The following is a 22,368-nucleotide window of genomic DNA, read 5'->3' on the forward strand; positions in this document are numbered from 1 at the left end:
TTCAGTCACTTAAATCACCTTTCTTCCCCATTCTGATGTTTGATTTGAATTTAAGATCCCCTTGTCTTGACCATGTTTACATACCTAAATGCATGGAGTTTCTGCCAAGTGATTGGCTGATTAGATATTTACTTTAACGAGCAGTTGAGCCGGTGTACCTAATGTAGTATATGAGTGTATATAGGTGTTAGAGCCCAATGGCTCACAGAACACATTTCAACCTATTTCAGCTACTGATATCTGAGCAGTATGCCCTCTCTGTGAGTGGGCAAATGTAATGCGGTGCAGAACAGAATAACTAATACACGTACATTCCTTAATGGGAAGAACTTTTCTAACCAATAAGTATTGACAGACACAGGTGGTAACATTCTGATGTTTAATTTTTATTTTTCAGAAAGAATGTAAAAATAACAGTGTGACCAAATAACCAATTCAATGGAAATAAACAGCCAGGACAAAAATAACAAGGAAGAGTTTGGCGGGGAAAAAAGCAGAATGGATCAGTCTTTTCTGAGAGGGACTGTCTCCTCTCTGATGCCCTCCTTGGTGATGATGCAGATCTTCAGGGCATCACCGGTGTACACGTCTCTCTCTGCTGCCGAGATGAAGACGTCCTTCACCAACTGCACAGCCTTCTCCTGGGTTAGGGGAACGTGCTGCACATTCTCCATGTTCTTGAAGCCAATCTGAGCATGAAAACGCATGATTATATTAGGATCTCATTTTGATCTCAAAATACTGCTGGGTAACAAATGTTTTGTATACTGGCTGAATTATTATTAACACCACAGACCATATCAAGATGAAGCATTCATTTCTGCTACATTAACACCCAAATAAGATTATCATAAACTCTTTAGTTGGCAGCTCCCCTCAATAGAACTAGGCCTAATAAGAACTTAACTTAGGTTAGGAGAGAATGAGGTCAATATTCTTCACAAATGAATTAATAAAAGACAACTGAAAAGTACCTGGTTGTCTAGCAGGGGTTGCAGCATGGAGCTGGCTGAGCCTCCTGCTTTGTAAGTGTCTCGCTGGTATGATCCCACTGGGTCAAAACTGTAAACAGCTCCTTTCCCTGTAGAATGTCAAGATAAAAAAAAAAAAGTTGTTTATTGAACATGGTCAGTAAAATCCCAATTGCAGTGCATATAGCAGATAAGAAAACAGTGCACCAAAGACATTCCTTCACATTCTATGCTCAATTAATGAGCTCTAGTATACGACTAGGTTTCTGTGCTAAATTACATTCGAAATTTGTGAGTTTTGCTCTGGTTGTGCTTAAAAAAAAAAAAAAACTGACTGAAAAAAAAAAAAACATGTCCAGACAATGACTTGCTCTTTTCACATGGGCTCCATTGAAGATTATACGGTAGCTAGCTTGTTAGCTAGCCAGCTAGTTGTTCATATAAGGCTAGCAGGAAAACATTAACAACTGCATACTTGCAGCTGGTTGTCAGCTGTTTTGTCAGTCATTGTAGCTAGCTACAAACCAGCTTTCCCCAAGCTAACTAATGCCTACCCTAATTGTTTAGTTCAGTTTAGTTCTTTTTATGTCTGTGCTCCCTTCATCTGCATAACCATATGATAAACCATTATAAACAAATATATTTCCATGTTAGGTGAGAATGCATCTGTCACAGAAAATCTCCTGTTGTGTGGTACATGTCTGAAAGGGCAACATATGGGTTCATATGCGAAAACAGCTTCAGACAATCTCCGGAGCTCCGTCACTGCCTTCTATCATGTTTTCATTGACACCAAATTAACCCATGTTGCATGCTGAACCTGCGTACGTGCATTGTGGAGACTTTTTTGGTTGATGCTGGACAGTATTTACTGCAAGTTTTTTTTAAACCGTGATAATCAACCACGGTTTTAATGACAATTCAAATTTGAAATGGTAGTGCCACCCAGTGGTTTAAGGTGAAACTGGTAACTACCCTAGCTAAACTGCTTTGTGTAGGGGGGAGGAGATACTTTGACATTCTTGTAGAATATAGTATGTTGTATTCTAGTATAGCTGAATAGGGTATACTTAAAGCCACCGTAATCAATAGGCATAAGTATGGCTAAAGATGGCATACTTATAGCCACCATCAATTGGGCCTAAGTATAGCTCAGGAACCCTGTTGGATTTGGCACTAAATAATGGTTGTTGCTGGTCTCTCAGTGATTGTTGTGATGTATCTACATGTGCATGTGGAGTTGTTTCTGGTATTGACATGTGTCTTAACCCATTGTGAGTATGGAGGTGGGTGGGTCTGGGATGCCAAACATCACTGTTGAGGTGTTGTGGGTCTGATTCAGTGAAACACAGACAAAGGTCTGGGTCGTTTCGGTATGTTTACTTGCATGTGACATTAAAAGTGCTATATGTAAGAATTTTAGTTTAAAACATTCAAAAGTTAACCATCTCATGTAAAATAATGAGTTAAAGTGCTTGTTAATTCATGAAGAAATGGAATGCTCCATTTTTTAACTACAAAGCCTCAATCCATTTTCAAAGTGCCAGACTTAATTTATAAAAAGACTCAAGTAATCAATATTGAACTACATGTAATTAAACTAGTAGTTTAACAACATTTTGCAGTAGCTTGTTGGTAGTTCAACTCAAAGTTCAGGTAGTTAAATTAGTTACATTTTTTGTTTACTTCTGTGAAGGGAGAGGAAGTAGGGGTGTACAAACATAGTAATACAATTCCCCCAATCTGCTTGGGGTGGGGAGTATGAAATAATTTAGCTCGCTAGCCGACAGCTAGTCAATCTTACATATAGCTCCTTTAAGAGGTTTGGTAGCTGTGGGAAGTACCCAACCAATAGCACAAGAAATTTCACATTTTGAACATAACTGAAATTGAAAAGCTTTTTTAAAAACATACTATGCTATAAATAATATGTTGATGAAAACAAAAAGAAAAACTGAGGGCATCACTGACAGGACATGTGTTCACATTTATCCACTGATGACATAGCATGTTAGCTATGAATTATGTTTTAATGACTATGGTCATGGTACACTATAAACTTATATATCTTCCTTTGAACAAGTTGTACTTACCCTCTTCATCCAGACCACCGATGATGTTGTACACATAGTAAGGGAAAAATCTCCGCCCATACAGAATTGTTGATAGCATGGCAGCGATGGCTCCGCTTGTCATGCTCTTGTTATTTGAGTGCTTGTACATCTGAGGACAAGAGAGTTTAAAATTTCACTTTAATCTAGAAACTAGAGGAACGTGATACACTCATCTGAAATGACCAACAATAAAATGAAAGAAAGAGTATTTCTGATGAAAAGAGAAACAAACACTTGGACAAAGTGCGTCTTCAGCAAAGTTTCTTGAATATCCAGCTCACCTTGAGCCTAGCATCAATAATTTTGGTCAGAGTAAGGCAATCGCCATGAAATCCACTGCTGCCAATTACTGTTGTGTCAGTCCTGAAAATTAATCCAAATAGTTACAAACAAGCTTGATGGCAACTGTCAAATTGTTCAGATCGTTAGAACATGTAACCCTCAACACGCCTCCCAAAGTCAACTGTACATCTTAACAAGATTGCACTCACTAACTAACAACTCTGACACAACAGGAGTGCCATATGTTGGGTGGTTAAATCTGTTCACTCACAGCTTGTAGCACTTTGGAGAGTCCCGACTGTGGATAGAGTAGCCTTCACTGAGACGTGTGTCAGAGGCCACAATGGCAAAGTCCTCACCGGCAACAGCCAACACAGTCCTAAGGAGAAAAACGTGTGTAACGTTACCTTAAACTGACACAAGGCATAATTTAATGGAATACAACTGTATTACAGCTGCAACATGTTCGAGAAAGCGTAACCGTAGAAAGTGAAACTCAGGTTAAAACATTTGCTACCCAGTCTAGCTACAACAAGCTATTAAACCAAACTGGGGGAAAAAACAGCGATCCAAATGTCTTGTGTTTCTCTGCGACCTCAAACTTTCTTATCAGTAATATCATCTAACATAATGTATGGACAGTATGGCTAGTCTGAGTTACGTTAGCAATTTACCACAACAGATTTGGGATGGCTAATTATCAAATCATGAAGTCATCGTTGATTAGCGGTATTACCCGAGTGAATAAGCTAACGCTGGTGGCGTTACTCTCAGTTATGTAGTGCGCAACCCAAACTAAATCCAGAATTAAGGTAGTTTAGCGAACATCAACTCGATAGCTGTCTTTCTTCCTGGCTAACATTGGTATATAGCATAGCTAGCTATGCTAGCTAGATTAATTCGGCTATAACGAAACCAACGTTGGCCTTTATACTTACCCTCCGTTGAATGAATAGGGAGAGAATCTGTGCTCTACTGGGCCAGTATAGTGATAATCTCTCATTTTCCCATTCTCACTGTACGAATCTGATGAAAGCATTATAGCAACTCGTAAACACAGCTAACTAACGTTACAAAAAAAGCATCCGAACTGAAAGGAATACCGCTGTCTCACTGCAATATGGCCGACACGGAACATGCACACTTTTTGTCTAACTGAACCCATAAACACCGAGACATTTGCTGCCACCAAGCGGCTTGGAATTCAAACAATGTAGATTAAATAGGCCCAAAGTGTTGTTGGTCTAATAGTTTAAAATAGTATTTTGCTACAATGTAACACACTGTCATGCTGCAGCCACATATTCTTATTCTTGACAAACAGGTGTTTCTATCTTTAAAAATAACATGATTGCTAAAAATAAACATATCATTTAGGTGATTGTTATGAAATTAAATATAATATTATATTCTTGACGATTTGCAATAATTCATCACCATGTGACATTTAATTAAATTAAATTAAATTAAATTAAATTACATTAAAATACAGAGGGCTCTTATTTCATCATGCTTTTATTTTGAAGCTTCCTGTTTATGTCACTGTCCGCCATTGAAATTACCAAAATGGCAACTGTACTCTCACCAAGACAGTGCGACAGTGGTCCTGCGACACCTGGAACGCAATCTTTAAAGGTAGTAGGTACTCACACGCAATAGTTGAGTTGCTTTTAGCAGTGCAAACATTCATTTTGAAGAATACATTACATTGCTTTTGACAGTGCTTATTGACGGAGCATCCCGCCTTTGTTTCATTCATCTCAGCCTAGCCGTTGACCATGAGAGCTCACGCAGTTAGCTGTTGACAATAATATTTGGCTATGTTGCTAAGATAGCAAACATTCTCGTTTTAGCTGGCAAACATTGATTATATCATATTGAGGTGACAGTGACACAAAAACATGCCAGACGTTAAACTCGTCAGCGTATCGGTTTATAGCCAAACATAATTTAGAGTGTGATTATTCCAGACATCGGCTGTATATAGAATATAAGTCTATACATATTAATTGATTCCACATGAGCATATAGTCACAATGTTATTTTCAGTAATCTTGGAAGGGTTCGGTATTCTGTAGCAGCTCCCCAGTAATAGTGTTACATTCAGAACTAACTGTAGTCTGCTTTGCCTTTTAGGATGACAACTTCACGGAGGAGAACTCTAATGATGGCAGCCAAGCCCCTAAAAGACGCCGAATGGGCTCCGGGGATAGCTCTAGAAGTTGTGACACGTCTAGTCAGGAACTTGGGTATTTATAACAAATTATCAGCAGACAGTTTATTACGTTGACTTATTATTTGTAAATTTTCTTTGCAATAGATTCTCCAGTAACTTTCAACAATCTATCCACCTCAACAGACCCACTTATTTCCCGGCGGAAAACTTAACTGAATACAAATGGCCACCAGATGACACGGGAGAGTATTATATGCTGCAAGAGCAAGTTAGCGAGTATCTGGGGGTGACCTCGTTTAAACGCAAATATCCAGGTAGGTTTATACATGCCTTTCAGAATACAAACAGCTCATTGCCGTAATTCATTTAACTGTTGTGTATAATGCAAGATACAAAATCTGCATATGTTCTGCTTCCCAAAGACTTAGAGAGGAGGGACCTTTCTCACAAGGAGAAGCTGTACTTGAGGGAGCAAAATGTCATCACTGAAACACAGTGTACTTTGGGTAAGTTTATTTCTGTTACAGAAGAGCTGCCTGATTGATTGGATTGTTAATTTCTTCATGTGTTGAATGCTTTGTCATTACATATGTTTCACACTTTATATGCATTCATATAAATTGTAACGCACATGTTTTTCATTCCACTTGTAGGCCTCACAGCTTTGCGAAGTGATGAAGTGATAGACCTGATGATTAAGGAGTATCCAGCTAAACACGCAGAGTATTCAGTCATTCTCCAGGAACGGGAGCGACAGAGGATAACGAAAGAGTACTCAGTCAGTACTCAAAGTGCGGTGAGTAAAGCATCATTCTCTTGTCTTGTTTATCCTCTTCTGCTTGTCCCTCTTGGCTTCAGCTAATCAGATCAAACTCTGCCTGTGTGTTCAGGGGTGTTTTCCTATCAAATCTCTGTTCATGTAAAACAAAAAAACAAAGTTGTGTCCAACTGAATATTTCTGTAAATGAAATACCTCTCATCCTTGATTTGAAAATTAGACATAATTGTGTCCATTCTGTCACATAAGTTTTCTGTTTATTACAGTCCATATATAACCTTTTCCCAGCAGCAGCAGACACCACAGAAAGTTGAGGCAAGCAAAGTGCCAGAGTACATCAAGAAAGCTGCCAAGAAAGCAGCTGAGTTCAACAGCAACTTCAACAGAGAGCGCATGGAGGAGAGACGAGCATACTTTGACCTTCAGACACACGTAAGCTGAAGTCAACTACGAGTTAGCCACAGACTCATGTATTTTGTGTTTCCTGAGGTGATTCGTTTTAAAATCAAATGTCAAACTTACTTTAGCCTACTGAGAGGATTACAAATCCATATTTCATATGGGTAGTCATGCTGCCGTGCTTTTTTGTTCTTTAAACTTGGCTAGTTAGGTTGCTGTGGGTTGTTTGCACAAAGTGTCATTAACTTAAGAAATCCCTGCCCTACAGATCATCCAGGTTCCTCAGGGCAAATATAAAGTTTTGCCCCCAGAGCACACTAAAACTGGACCCTACCCTGTGGCCCTAATCCCTGGGCAGTTTCAGGACTACTACAAAAGGTATGTCACTCATGCTTTTGTCTACACTCACTTTTGATTTGTGTTACTGAAATTGTTTTAGAACGTCTGAAAGTCTGTAAGAGGAATGGCAATAGTTCACAGGACGAGAGAAAACTGATGCTTTTGAAATGTAAAGAAAACCTCTCTGAAAATTTGAAATAATGACTAGTTATTGCACACAGTCAGAATGGCAATACTCATTCGTTCAGTTATTAATTTAGTTGTTTTGCATCTTTGTTTCATCACAAATCAGTTTTGTGAATGCATTTCCCATGCTGTGAGATGCTTTATGTACAGCCCATGCTGTGAAAATGGATCATGTATTAAAAATGACACAAAATACAATCTCATGTAAATATCATTCTTTCACATATTTGTGCATGCAGGTACTCGCCCAACGAACTACGTTATCTGCCCTTGAATACTGCTCTGTATGAGCCTCCTCTGGATCCAGAGCTTCCAGCACTTGATAGCGACGGAGACTCCGATGACGGAGATGGGGAGAAAGGAGAAGACGGCAAGAAAAAAGGCTCATCAGTAAGGAACTATAACCTTTGTGTGTGTAACTGTGTGTTTGTAAAGCCTCCATTTATTAATTTATGATAATTTCAGGTATTGTATGGAACAAACCACGGATCTCTTTAAGCCCAAAGTCAGCACTCCTACAGAGACATTTCACATGGAGCAGTTAACAGAACAGTTTTTTTTTTTAACCAAAACGATGAACTTGTCATTTCAGGACAGCTCATCAGGGAACACATCTGATGGGGACAGCCAGGATGGTGGGGTCCCCTCCAAAGGCAAAGCCAAGGACCGCAAAGACAACACCCCGCGTGCCCTCCAACACAAATCCCACCCTGGGTACAAGGTAGAAGAAAAAAGCCCCTGATCTTCCTCTTCTTTTTTTATACAATTTTTTTTTCCTCGACAGCACTTTTCTCCTCCAGCACCTTTTCCCCATCCTCTTCCTAACCCCTCAAAACACCCCTCTTCAGAGGAGAAGTCTCATTTTTTTTTTGGTCCCAGTTAGAACTTCTGATGTTCCGTCTCTCACACACGCCCGTATACACACTCACACTCCTCCAGAGGACTGTAGCTCTCGCTGTGACTCTTTTGATCACCAGTGGAACTTACCTTCCCCCCTTTTGACAGTCAGCCTTCCCTCCGCACTCTCCAGTCCGATGGAGCAGATCCATACGCCCAGCATAGAAGTGTGGAGCAATAACTCCTTTCAACCCTTCTGACTACAGAAGCTTTTTTGGGGGTGGTGGTGGGGTGTTGAGGAAGTTTCTTTGAGGCACTTTTTTATTTTTACAGTTACTTAGCCCTCAACTGTAAATGTGTTTTATTTTTTCGTTACGTAACTTTGCTTTGAATGTCCTTAAATACCTCTATGCTGCTCACTTGCCGATTGCACCCATTGGCAAAGAAGCAGATGTGTGTGGCTGCTAGAACCATTCACTTTTTACCTTCTTTTACCCTTCAAAAATAGGATTTATAAGCTACAGGATTTTATAAAAGCACTAAGTAGAGGACTATCAAAGTTTTTGAAAGTCATGCTTTCAACATCACTGCCGTATGTTTTCAAATATAAATATACACATATATTATGTTTTTGATGCGGTATGCATATTGTTTGAACATTGTGTATTTTTCAGAACTTGAATTTAACTTGAGTGTATGAAGAGACACAGATTTCGTACTATCAACTGTGTAGATTTTCTTGCTTGATATGACAGTTTTTATTTCTGGGTTGGATTGATTGCTTCTAATATGTGTGATTTCTGTTTTTAATTTTGAAATTAAGGGATCAACAAAAGATCTACCTTATGGCAGTCTCGCTAACAGAAAGCCCCTAAAAGCAATATCATTAGCACTAACTTTTACTAACAAAAGCTTAGTAGCTCAGCATCAAAATGGTAAACAAATCTTATCATTTTCAGACTGAAACTAATTCAGTTTAAAAGCCTAAAAAGACTTTCAATGTCATGTTCAGCTGGCATATATTTATGTTTTCATGATGTTGATAGCGGCAGGGTGCCAAAGGTAAACTGGGTGGTAAATTGGTTTGCACTCTGCACTTTTTATTTTCAGTCCTTTCCATTTTTCTGGAATGCCTGTTCTCTACCTCCATTGAACCCCTCCCATGCACTCTAAAGATTATTTTCTTTTTAAATTGGCAAATTTTTGAATATATAGAGTTGGGGTAATACTACACCATGCCTTATTTAAATGTTTTCCCTTCATAACTCCACTCATTATCCCCCTTTTGTGTCCTTTTTTCCACATTTTTCTCATGCACTCCAAACATCTGTGGAGTTGGTTAGCCTAACTTAACCTTAGTGTCTTCTTTTCGGTTTTTATACATTCCTCATGTGCTGCCATCCACTGACCAAACAAACCTTGGTTAATATATGATTCTTTTGAGTCTCTTATTTTTCGTCCTTAAACTTAAACCAGAATCTGTAAGTGTTGGTCACATTAGATGTTCCCATTGATATTTGGAGTTAATTTCCAATTAGAACTCAACATAATAAGAGTTAAAATTCTCCTAATTCTCCTCTGTTATCAAGAATGCTGTCACTTATCTGTCTTTTGTCTCCCTCCCCATTTTTGAAATATACCTGTTGAACCACTTGATTGGAAAATTATTCATTTTTGAAAATTATTGCTTTCTTTTCCCTTCTGAATCGATGAGGTTGCTGCGTTTCTTGTTTGGCTATTAAGCTCCTACTCTTGCACCACAGTAACAAGCTACTGTCATTTAGACATTTGGCAACCGTTGATATGTCCAACAGTTCTGTTTGTGTCTTTAGTTCCAATATATCTCTCTCTCTCTCTCTCTCTCTCTCTCTCTCTCTCTCTCTCTCTCTCTCTCTCTCTCTCTCTCTGTTTCTCTCTTTCTTTCTTTCTTTTGCTGTCTGATCTTAATGTTTGTTTCCTCAAAGTTGTAAGTCTTTAGAGTTGGTTAGACCTTTTATGTCCGTATTGGGATAGTTCATTACCGTTACACATTTAAATAAAACGGTTTGAAACCAATGTAGGTGGCCAATGGAGGGTTTCTTTCAAATTATGCACATACTGAATGCATATTTTGTTTGAAATATGTAGTGTTAGAATATGGGTGTCAATAATGCATACATCTTAGAATATGTGCATAAAACCAGAAAAGTGTTTGTTTTTTAAAACTGACATATAATGTATCATAAAATATCATTTTAAACTCAAGCTGGTGTGAGGAGAGAAACCTAATTGATGATCCTGTATTGAAAGTTAAGGTGTGATGACAGCAACCACTAAAAAGTGTCAGAAGTCGCTGGCTACCTCTGGCAGTAGTAGCACAACTGCTGTGATGGAAGTATTCACCTACAAGTGTGATTACAGAATATTTATCTGGTGGCACAAGTAACTTGCTACTAGTATCCTCTTTCACTTGTCCACCAAATATGTCATATCAATGAAATGTAGTTTTTGTTGTTTAATCTTGTTTTTGAATACTGAAGTGTTACAACTGTTTTCTCTTCTATTCTGTAGAGATCTGTGCAAAGCTGGGTTTATTGTGATCAGATCTGTCACAACCCTGCTGTGTTCAAGATTCTGCATGTGTTGCATGCCATCAGAAATGTCATAACCCATTGGCGTTTTATTTAGAATATAGTAACAGTGATCAGCAGCTATCCAAAGCCTTTTCGCTACGTCACGGAATCTTGAACACGGCATTGTTGACCTGAATAAATCTGGGAAAAAAGAAAGAAATGGGAAACAATTGTGTTTTTAAGTACATGTCATGAAGTGCTCTTGGCTTTGTTGCCATGGTTTTTTTGCCCTTGCAGCCTAAGGTCACTCCCAATGATTTTTGTGGCATATGCCAGAAGGGTAAGAAGTCCAACAAGAAGGGCAAGCCTGAGGCTCTCATAAACTGCTCGCAGTGCAAGAACAGCGGTAAGCACACACCTCTGCGTAGACAACAGAAACAATCCAGTTATCAGGCACATTTCTGGGATTAATCCCCTCAAGAAAGTAGATATGTTATTGTCACACTTTGTAAATCTGTACGGTTATCCACTGATCGTCTGTTTTCATTATCAATGCAAAGATGCCCAAGACATATTGTACATAATTGGGTTATACTGACCAACCTTGATAAGACACAAATATTGATTTCACTCGTACACTCACAAATGATATATTCATAAAATATGACCTCCAAGCAATCCTAGTTGTTGAGAAGGGGGGAAAAGACACATTTTGAACTGTGGTCCTCATGAAATTCCTGTGTAATACCAGTCTGCCCACATAATTACATTTTGGGGCTCTATTAATAGTGTAGTGTAATGGGAATATGTATCCATAGACTGATGTGGTTTGGTAAGGCTGTATGGTTGTGTGTGTGTGTGTGTGTGTGTGTGTGTGTGCGTCAGGTCATCCGTCGTGTTTGGACATGAGTGCGGAGCTGGTGGCCATGATAAAAACGTACCCGTGGCAGTGCATGGAGTGCAAGACGTGCACTGTGTGTGAACAGCCCCACCACGAGGAGCAGATGATGTTCTGCGACAAGTGCGACCGCGGCTTCCACACATTCTGCGTGGGAATGGACTCTCTCCCTCAGGGTATAACTCGAGCTTTCGCACTCCTCTTTTCTTTTACACCCCCCCCCCCCCTTTTTACCTTTCCTGTTCTATCTTTCTGTCTTTCTTTCATCACTTCTTTCATTTCTTTATATTTATACCTTTTTGGGCTATTCATACATTTATTTTCCTCCTTCACTAAACAAACCATTGTACACAAACATATGCATAACATTTGCTAAGAGTGGTGTTTGTTTGGTTATGGTCTTTCTATGCCTCCCAGAACACAGGTGCACAAATACCACACTTTCAGAACAGATGTCCAGTTTCTTTTAGTGTGATTATGTCCCTTGTATATGAACGATAAATGATAAACAATGAACACTAATGAGACTGAAGTTGGCCTTAGAGTGAACCTTAACCCATTTGCTATCTAATGATACTTTGATATAGTAATATGAGACTTGGGATGCATAACTTGTCATATAATTAGTGAGGTCCATAGCGAGAAATGCAGACAGCCTGGCGAGATCACATTTCTTTGAGTGGCCTCATCTGCTTTTAAAAGTAATCTTGATGAAATACACTCCCGATATAGGGTTGGATGATAAGGCATAGTATAGCATTACTCTATTTGAATCAGCACCTTGGCACTATCCTACATATACGTTTGTGTGAGTGAAAGTATTTTCATTTAGCACATGATATTTAGATATCCATGAACTTCCTCATTTGTTAAAGCAAAGTTCTTTTGAGGCTGGTTTCCAACTGGATAGGATTTACTCTATACAACGCGCCGTTCCCAAACACTGAATATCTCTGGGTTGCAGGTTGTCCCATGTTTGAAAAATGTGCACTGTGAAAGGTTTGAGCACTCCTGGTCAAAATTTCTGTTACTGTGAATAGCTCAGCAATTCAAATAAGTTAAAGTTGAAGATTCATATATTAAGCAAGATTTCTTTTTTATTTCCATCTTTTATGATTTCAAAATAACAAAAAACGAAAAGCGGACCAAAGCAAAAGTTAGCAACACCCCCTTTAGCAAGTATCACAGCTTTTGAACACTTTTTGTAGCCAACTAAGAGTCTTTCAATTCTTGTCAGGGGGATTTTCGCCAATTCTTCCTTGCTAAATGGATAGGCTGGAGGCCTTTGCTCATTACGGCCAAAAAGTTTTATTGTAACCAAAATACATAATACCAAAATACAAGGTCATATTTGTGCAAGTATCGCTGCACAGTAGAACAGTGCACCACCACTCCAGAGTCTGCTGAATCTTCCTGAAGATCTTTTGCAGTCAAACAGTTTTTTTAATTTTCCTTTGTAGCAATTCTACGAGCAATTCTCTGAAAGATTTCTTGGTCTTCTGACGAAACGGCTACCAGAAAACACGCTGCTCTCTTCTTATAGCCTTCTCCTGCTTTGTGGGTATCAATAGTTTTTATTTTAATCAGAAAGTTAGAGGAGTCCATGGCTACTGATAGTGGGGACAAGGTTTGAGGAGTTTGCATCACCTGGCCTTTCCTAACGATGATTGTGAACATGCTATAGCCCTAACAAGCTTATTATGCTCTGAGACCTTGGTTAAAGTGATCTGAGAACTCGTATCTGTTGGGGTGCCCGAACCTTTGCATGATATTCCTTTCTTTTTTTTCACTCAAACAAAACAAAACCAATACACTCATCCTTAGAATGTTGGAAAGGATGTTTAACCATTAACTTCATGCCTTTTGGAGATCAGTTCATATTCTGCTCACTTAACTATTCACAGTAATAGAACTTTTGACCAGGGGTGCCCAAACGTTTGCATGCCACTGTATGTGGAATGTGGCAGTTCCTAAATATCCAAAGGGGCAATTTACTGGCTGGCTGAAAATGAACAGGTCTTTGTGGCTGACCAACACAGGATGTGTTGTAGTCTGCTGCATCTAAAAAAATACCTACAGTATTTACACTTATCAGTAGCTCCCACCCAATGGTGTTTTTTTTATTCTGTTTTGCAGGTGGTTGGGTCTGTGAGATCTGCAACAAGGACTTCTCCACTCCGAAGAAAAAAGGGGCCAAGACGCCAAAAAAGGGGAAATCGACCCCTAAGTGAATACAAGTGTAGACCATTTTGAATAAGCTTTTTAAAGGTTTTCAGGTGATATTTTGATAAAATGATTTGTTTATATTTGTTCTGGACTTTTGTATTGCTCACCTAGGTGCTACAATCATGTACTGTAAATACTGACTTGCCTTGTTTTTAAATGTACATCTTTTTGTATTCATTGTAATAAACAGTGTTTATTAATGTATGACAGGCATCAACTTTTCTAAAATAAAGTTTTTGATAATCAGATGACTTACTCAGTTGTGATTCTTTTCTTTCAGGAGTAGATGCAGTACATTAGTAGATCCCTAGCTCTAGTATTCTTCAACACAGCAGAGAAACACTTGAGCAAAAGGCAAAAAAAAAATCTCTAACCTTAAATGCACAGGGACAGTGGCTATGGTCGATAGACAGATGAAAAAGAGTATTGCTGTTAATGTTTTTAATGTAATTTTGTTTCCATGTGTTTTTGTACTTCACAAGAGCTGGGTGCTCTGAATCGAAAGAGAACAGAAAAAAGAAGGGATAGTTAGAGGGGCAGACAAAGGGCTGGAGTGAGAGAACAACAGATAAACACCAAAGCCACTGCGCGACTCATGTATATTTAACAGCTGGCAGCTTGAAGGGGCCTGATTAAGTCACCTGCGATATGAGTGGCCTCTCACTGTGACTGAGTGACCGTGTTCCCGCCACAAATCAGAGAGATCCTGTTACAAACTCTTTCTTTCTGTCTCCCTTACTGGTTATCTTTTTTTTTTTCTCACCATTTTAGTCTTCTCCCTTTCTTTTATGCTTAGCGCACAAACACATCTGTACACGTCTGCCCTATTCTCTCTCTCCCTTTCTCTCTGCTGTAAGCTATTAACACTATTTAAGGCCCATCTCCCCTCCCTTCCTGTCTGTGGCTTCTGCGGTGAGGTAATGCGACAGATGGTACCTGGTGACTGCGGTGAGAGCAATAGGTGACCATACGTGGGTCTGTCTCTCTTTAAGTGTGTAGGTGTGTTCGTGTGTGTGTCTGTGTCTGCTTTCCCCTGTTACATGATAGGTGTGTGTGCTGGACAGCAGCCGCAGAGAATCCGCGTACGGACGCCCGCACGCCTGAATGGCAGCCACCAGGCGCCCCATTCAGCAGCCGGTGTTTGTGTTCAGGGAGCCTGGGCTCGGACACAATGGGACGCTTGTAAGCGCGCGGCTAAATGGCTTAACCAGGGCAGCACGGGCCTGCGGGCGGATCTGGGGCAGGACCTCTGGGACCCCGGCCCAGCCCGGCCTCTTATCCGGGGCCAGCTCCGAGGCGGGCGGGCGGCTGGCACGACGCTGGCAGTTACGGTGTCAGTTTGTCTGCCTGTCCAACCGACTTGGCGCGGAGTGCACCTGCTTTTGTGCGCCTGACAGATATCAAGTTGGTCTTGGCTTAAGAGGAGCCTGAGGGATCAGGTGAGGGTAGAACCTGAGGTGGCACCAGTGTTTGAATTTGCCATGTTGTTTTCTGCATGCTCTTCCCTTTTCTGTAAGATCTTTGCTAGTTGTGAAGCACAGAAAGAGAACACACTCCGTGTCTTACACCTAAATATTACTGTGTACATGTTCTTAGCTTGCTCAGTCAGTAGGGTGTAGTAAGTGTTGCTTTCCCTGCTGTTGTCCATGATTGACAATGTCTTTAAACTGTTAAGTGAGAGGAAATGATTTGCCTGATAGTTGCTTAGACAGTAGAGAACAATTGTCCGAGGAGGTCATAAACTGACCACTAGATGGAGACCAAGTGTCACTCTCGTTTTCTCCCAGTGATTCTTCTATGTATTTTTTTTGGGGGGGGGGTGAGGTTCAGCCGAGGGGGTCTCGGGTTAGTAGATGTTTTTGCTACTAAGGATGAATGAATAGTTCACAAATGTCTTTTTTGCGTGTGACATTGTTTGTGGACATTGGGTGTAATTGATGTTGTGGAGGTACATGTGCATAAGTAGCAGAGGACAGTAGGAGTGGCATGATCTCTTCAATGGGAACATGAGCTTTGAGAAATGGCATTGAGTTCAAAGGTTAGTTATTACAAATCTGAATTTCTCTTCATGTGTCACATGAAAGGAAAGTAACCTGGTTTTCCACTAAACAGAGAACATCACTGAGCTGTTTGTGACTTAACCACCTAGATCGTTTCCATCCAGAACAGATAGGGGGCAGAACATTCTCAGTGTGTACTACTGTGACTGTGAGTTCAGGAGTTTCTAGGAAAGTGCCAAGAGAAAAACAAACTATCAAAGGTTGTTGACTTTTTACCTATTGATCTCAAAATATTAGGTTTTCAAAAATATAAAGAGAACTGATAAACAATGCAAAAGATGAATGTCTTAAATGTTCTTGGCCGTTCTTTTAAAATAAACAGTTTAGAATTGCTTGGTGTTTGTGTGAGAGACTGACTATGCTCTTATATCTTTGAGCATATTGATTTTACGTGTCATTTTCTTTTTTGTGTGAAACACTTGGTTGCACCTCACATGAGTATGCTTTGAGTCATCAGAGCTGATCTCTTGTGCTGTACACACACACACACACACACACACGCTGTGAACGTGTCACTGCTGCGTTTGTCGCAATTGACTCCGGGCACTGGCAGCCACCTCCCCTGAGAACTGGGTCTTCGGCTCGACTTGCCATCTTCTCAGGGAAAAGCAAGATGGGGAGGCGGCCGAGAGGAACATAAAAAAAAGAAAAGCTGCCACTTCTGTGGCCTCCCCAGAAAGTCTCCTGGGGAGGGGGGGGGGGGGCTGCCCCAAACACTGCTTGAAAAATGGGGGTCCCTGCTGTGATTGACATCTCGAAAGGACCCTGTCCAGATGGAGAGGTGTGAGAACCAGTCTCCCAGCAATAGAGAGCTGCCGAGGGGAAAGAGAGGATGGGGGATGAGGGGTGTGTGTTTGTGTGTTGTGTGTGTGTGTGTGTGTGTGTGTGGGGGGGGGGGGGGGGGGGTGCTGCAGTCTCTTCTTCTCCTTCAACTGCTGAGTCACATGAAGCCTTTTGTGTGGAAGGCAGCAGCTGATGTGCATAAACACGGCCGTACACACGGTCCCTTGCGTGGGACCGACGTGGCACTTTCGCAGTTCAGTAATCAGCAAAGGCAACAATGCCGGAGCCTCGGGGCTGGCCGTCCGTCCGGCCACGCCACTCACGAGACACAATCACAACATCCTGGCTGGAGCGGAGTTTCAAGGTGAACTTTCCATGTTAAGATGCGTGGCCTCCAGGTTCTCCTCAATGCCGGAGCCTGTGTTGGTAAACACCAGAGGCGTTAGCGAAATCCAACTTGATGAAACCCGGCTTTCTGGGCCCTGAATATCTTCATTTGCACGCACCCCCACTCCCCAACCCTCACAACTTAGACCCATAACACAGAGGGCTAATCAGACTGGATTTGTGAAGCTTAACTCCCATCTATCTCTCTTTTTAATAATACCCACACACACACATACACCCCCACCCAAATGTGCAGGGGCTGTTGCGTGGAGGGGATTAAGAGGAGAACAAGGATTCCTCTCTCCTCTCACGGATCTTCTCCCTCTCACCCCTTCACACTCTCTCTTCCCCTTTTTCTGCTTGATGTGAGCAACTGATGACCCAGAGATGGCTGATCCCCCGGGGGATTAGTGCTCTCTGGGCCCTGTGGCTGTGAGGACACTGCCATCTGCCACCGGGCACATTCAGCCTAGCCTGGCAGAAGGCTGCGTCATTTGTTTATTTAAATGGAAAACTTAACTTTCCCAGGACAGTATGACCCCCGCCAGGCCCTCCTTTGTGCGATACTGTCTGCCGCGCCGCACCGCACTGCGCACTAGGGCAATGCAAAGGAACGAGACGCATTTTAAGTGAGCCGGGGGCCGATGCATGCTTACACCCCAATGATGGATATCCTCCGGACAATGTAGAAGCCGAGGCAAGGGGTGTGGGGGGGGGTTCCGTGGGATTCTCTGGGTTGGGGTGGAGGGTGTGAGTGGTGATGGTGAGGGTGTCCCGTGGGTTGTGTGAGAATGCAAATCAGTGCAGATAGACAAGAGTGTGTGATCAAGATGGGAACTGCCCTGGTGCTCTCTCCTCAGGGTCCTTCTCAAGGCCTAAAAAATAAGAAAAAAAGAGACATGGCACAAAAAATCATGTTGTTGCAGCATATGGGTTTGTCTAAACTGAAAGTCAGTGCCCTCTACAAGTTTTCTTGTCTTGTCTCCCACTTCACTTTAGGCCTTTGAACCCATATCAGGAATCTTTTCTTCATTTCCTTATTTGGGATCTGTGCTACACAGTAAAGGCCAGTTCTTTTCTTAAATTCTACACTTTCATAGTTTGTCCTAAACTGTCTTCGTGGCCTGTTGCTTATGCAGTCTTACACATCTTCCATATGGGTCATAACTAAACCTAGATGAATGAGGGAAACATCTAATATGTTTCTTTTTCTCAGGATTTAGATGTGTCTGATGGAAATCATATTTCAAAGGGTCATTGACCTCAGTGTTTCGACTTGTGTCATGCAACAAAAAAATCTGTCTGCTCTAATAGGTGACGTGTTTAGAATTCCATAGCTCTTGGAGGAATTTGAATTGGTGTGGTGATAATCCAGCACTCTTTGGCATTCCAGGAACATGAAATCTTTACCAGTATGGTATGTGTATATGTAAATATGTATATGCATATGTACATGTACATCTACATGTGTATGTGTACGTCAGGGTTGGTTGTCTGTCTATGTGTTGGTCTCTTTCATTCCTTCTTTCTTTCCTTCTCTGTCTGTCTGTCTCCCACCCTTCCTTCCTTCCTGCCTTCCTTTCATTCTTTTGTTTTACTTTCTCTTCCAGAGTAAAATGATATTAAACGCTTGCATTTCCTGCATGTTGGTTTTGGTCTGGTTTGGATATGGCTGGACTCTGGAGAGACTGCGACAGGAACCCTGCTGTCGCTGCGACCAGCCTGTCTTTGACAAGCGCTGGCGTGCCAAATAGGTCTTGAGGGGGATTAGAAAGTGACAGGCACGAGTGCCCTGCTATCGGTCCAAACTCGCGAAAGAAGTGTCACGGCAGGGGTGAGGAGAGAGAGAGAGAGAAAATGCTTGACTGTCGCCGGCGGCCTCTTTCCGTTAGTTGCACCTCTGCGTTACCGTTTTAGCCTGCACGTGCCAAATGAGAGACACCTTGCCTCAAGATGGCTGACCATGGGCGTGAAGACCATTTGGGAATGAGCAGAAGCATGGATAGCCAGTGAAACTCCCTCTCTCTCTCTCTCTCTCTCTCTCTCTGTCACTCTCTCTTTCAGCTGTCTCAAGGTCTCCTCTCTTTAATAAGTTTGTTTTCTCACCTCATATGTCGCTTGTGACGACAGAGGAAAGTGACTGTGAAATGTTGCAGCTCGCCTGTTTGCCCACATTCCTTGACGCCTCTGGTCTGGCCCAGCTGCATCTGCTGGTGATGCCAAAGACCTAGCCCAGTCCTCTAGGCCTCTGCAGGCACCAGCACAGGCCTGGGAAAAAAACTCTCCCCGGACTCGTATCGACACGAGGAGGAGGTGAGTAAACAAATGATGTGGACGTGGCGAGGATTTATGAGCTCCCAGCCAGGAGTCCTCTCGCTCATTTCCACTCTTGTGTTATTGTTGCTGCTGCTGATGCTGTTGTTGTTGTTGTTTTTGTTTTGTTGTGTTTTCTCTGCCACCTCCGCCAGCAGCCACTCATCCACTTGTTTGTGGAGAGGGGGTCAACAGGCACGGTGAGGACTCTTCTGTCTGTGTGAACCTCTACTGCACATCAGTCATATAACTCAATTACAGGGCACCCACTCACGCAGGCAGACAGTCAAACAGTGCGCGCCGCTTAAGGCAAATGTAATAAGTCTCATCCATCTTTTGCTGTCCCATTATCCAGGGTGTTTCCCACACATTATGGAGTGCTCATTCATCCTGAACACTCTATGGAGGCTTGACTAAACTTTTTGAGGAAACGGGGGAAAATAATTAAACACTTCAGGTCCTCCTTCCTCTTTTTTATCGTCTTATCTCGAAATGTACTGTTTTTCTGTTTGTTTGAGTTTTTCTTTTTTCAGCAGGACTCTTTTGATGAGTTATTTATCATTTTTATTGTTGTTTTTGACAGGAAAGGTTGATGGGCCAAACCCATTCTTCAGGATATCCTCTCCCGGGCTTGTCTTGGGCAGACGGGCTTTGTGGATTTCTGCTTCTCCTTGCTGTCTGTGCTTCTCTGGGGGTAAAACCCAGTAAATTCTACAGCTAAATCCAAATTACACTGTATAAATTACTAATTTCAATGAAATTATATCGTTGATGATACCACAAACTATTAGAGGACAAAACGGACAAAAATACCATGAAATACCAGCAATTTGCTAAAAGGGGTTTCACATACAAAAATGAATAATTGAGCAGGTCAATTTTGGAATTGATTTCAGAAAAACTCTTGAAATATTGATTTGCAAATGAAATAGGGTGGCTGGTGAATCAATCTCTTATTTACTTATTTCTATTATTTTCATCACAAGGCCCACTTACAATCAGATTTTCAAAAAAAAGTAATTTTTTGAATAATGAAAATACTAAGTAAACCACTTAATTTTGTCCATGTCTCACAAGACTTTTTCCACTTGATGCCACTGTGAATGCCACTTGATGCAATTTGCGTCTGAAGAAACATAATCCAGAAAACAGTAATAATATGAGCTAATAATCCTCATAATATGAATTTCTCATATAGTCACAAATTCTCTGATTTGATCCCCTCCTGGAAGGATTCTGAGATTAAACAAGAACAAATATTTGTTCTAGACCATTTTAACCCATCATTAAATCCTGATAAAAGCAGATTTGAGAGGTGCAAAGTATAATGAGCAGGTTACTGAGTGAATGGCAGTGCTTAGATTGCAGGGAGGGATTCAAAAGTTGGTCCGTCACCAGTGCAGTGTGTGTCGCAGCACTGAAATGCACTGGTGTCTTCTCAAATATATTCTGTTTGATTGAGAATGCAATTAGCGTTTTCGACCAAGAAAATCGTTTAGTATCATTTACAGAAAGCACAGATTCACATGTCAGTACCACTGTCTGGGGAAACTGGATTGCAGTTAGGTGTTAATTCTGTAATTCTAATCCATTTCCAAAGATGAACCCCTTTGATCTTTGATTTTACCCCCCACCCCCTTTCCCTCAAGCCACTTCAACTGAAACACACACACACACACACACACGCACACACACGCAGTCACACACACACACACCAAACACACACGCAGTCACACACACACACACACACACACACACACACACACACACACGCACACACACGCAGTCACACACACAAACAGCTCCTCCCTCTTGCTCTCACGCTGCATGACTACACGGCCCACTTCCTATTCATCATCTCTATTTTGACACATGGGCTCATTAAAGGGGCACAAGAAGTGTGTGTGCGTGTGTGTGTGTGTGTGTGTGTGTGTGTGTGTGTGTGTGTGTGTGTGTCACCACTTGGGTGTGAAGCAGATCCCCAGCCCTCTCTGGTCTTAATGGCAGGTCGCACCTCAGTGCAGCCTGTTATCAGGACGGCCCGACACCCGTGGACAGAGACGCATTAATGTTAACAGAGGCCAGCTACCTGCCTGTCCTGGCTACCGCATTATCACAGCGTGGCGGCAGAAGAACACTCTCGTGCCTCCCTCTGCTTCTCCTCTCTGCCCCGCATGCCAGAAATACCTCTTCTGTTTTCCTTCTCTTTTTTTTTTTTTAAACAAGAGCTAGTTTTCATGTCCTATGACTTCTTAGCCAGCTACCATAGAGATGGGTAGCAATCAATACAGTCACACACACACTACTTTCCGGTTAAGGTCAGAGATTAACTTTACAAACTCTTAAAACATCTCTCTGCTTGTTGCGAACAGTGAGAAACCTTGGCTGAAGGCAAAGAGAAAGTGTAGCTATGTCGCTTCCCAGCCAACAGGGCCAGAGGGTTATGCATCTTCTAAACCATCAAAATCTTGTCTTCATTTACATTACTCTACATGTTATGTCATATCAAATAATACTTTACTTTAATACGTCCTCTGAGAAATAAATGGAACTTGGAACAGGAATTATTGTCATAGATATGTGACAGTCACATATGAAAGGGATGTAGCCCACACAGCGCTCTGTAGGACGGCGTGTTGTCAGTTTCCACACCAAAACCCTAAACTTGACCTTTTGTCCCCCACCACTCCTTCACGTTTTCATTTACCCTAAAGACGTTTCTGACACATGCAAAGACGCATGCGCAATGAAAAGCTGCTTAGTAAACCTATTTCTCTTTCACTTCCTCTCTGTCTTATTCTCTCTGTCTGTCTGTCTATCTCTCCGCCTGTCTTATTCTCTCTCTCTCTCTGTCTCTTTAACATCTGATTGCAATGGTGTAAAATTGAATTACCCATTACAATGCACACATCCCCTGGTGGAAGATGGCTTTCCCATACGTCTACGAGGGTGGGGGAGCCCAGCGCCCAGCGCCCAGCGCCCAGGGCAGACACCAGCTTGTGGGAAAAGAGATCTAATTTAATCAGATCGCCCCAAAAGAGGCCATGCTGCGTTTTTTTTTTTTTCT

At 41.6% G+C, this 22,368-nt stretch overlaps 2 protein-coding genes across 3 annotated transcripts; one reads left to right on the forward strand and one right to left on the reverse strand.

The window, feature by feature from the left end:
• Positions 1-365: 365 nt before the first annotated feature.
• Positions 366-4,510, reverse strand: psmb1 (proteasome 20S subunit beta 1). Its single transcript, XM_012840450.3, has 6 exons — positions 4,306-4,510; positions 3,639-3,746; positions 3,367-3,448; positions 3,065-3,194; positions 975-1,081; positions 366-689 (listed from the first exon to the last, which is right to left on the reverse strand). The coding sequence occupies exons 1-6, from the start codon at positions 4,404-4,406 to the stop codon at positions 504-506; spliced, it is 714 nt and encodes a 237-aa protein (XP_012695904.1). The 5' UTR covers positions 4,407-4,510; the 3' UTR covers positions 366-503.
• A 388-nt stretch (positions 4,511-4,898) lies between these two features.
• On the forward strand, positions 4,899-14,004 carry phf10 (PHD finger protein 10). 2 transcript variants are annotated; one of them, XM_012840448.3, is made up of 12 exons: positions 4,899-5,002; positions 5,504-5,616; positions 5,727-5,857; positions 5,966-6,049; positions 6,197-6,339; positions 6,610-6,753; positions 6,989-7,098; positions 7,485-7,635; positions 7,838-7,966; positions 10,932-11,040; positions 11,520-11,708; positions 13,669-14,004. In XM_012840448.3, exons 1-12 carry the CDS (start codon positions 4,904-4,906, stop codon positions 13,761-13,763), a joined length of 1,497 nt encoding a protein of 498 aa, XP_012695902.1. In that variant the 5' UTR covers positions 4,899-4,903; the 3' UTR covers positions 13,764-14,004. The 2 variants fall into 2 exon arrangements, with proteins under 2 accessions (XP_012695902.1, XP_012695903.1); XM_012840449.3 differs by having other exon boundaries at positions 6,613-6,753.
• Positions 14,005-22,368: the final 8,364 nt, after the last annotated feature.

Source organism: Clupea harengus, chromosome 13, assembly GCF_900700415.2.
Source record: "Clupea harengus chromosome 13, Ch_v2.0.2, whole genome shotgun sequence".
Taxonomy (NCBI): Eukaryota; Metazoa; Chordata; class Actinopteri; order Clupeiformes; family Clupeidae; genus Clupea; species Clupea harengus.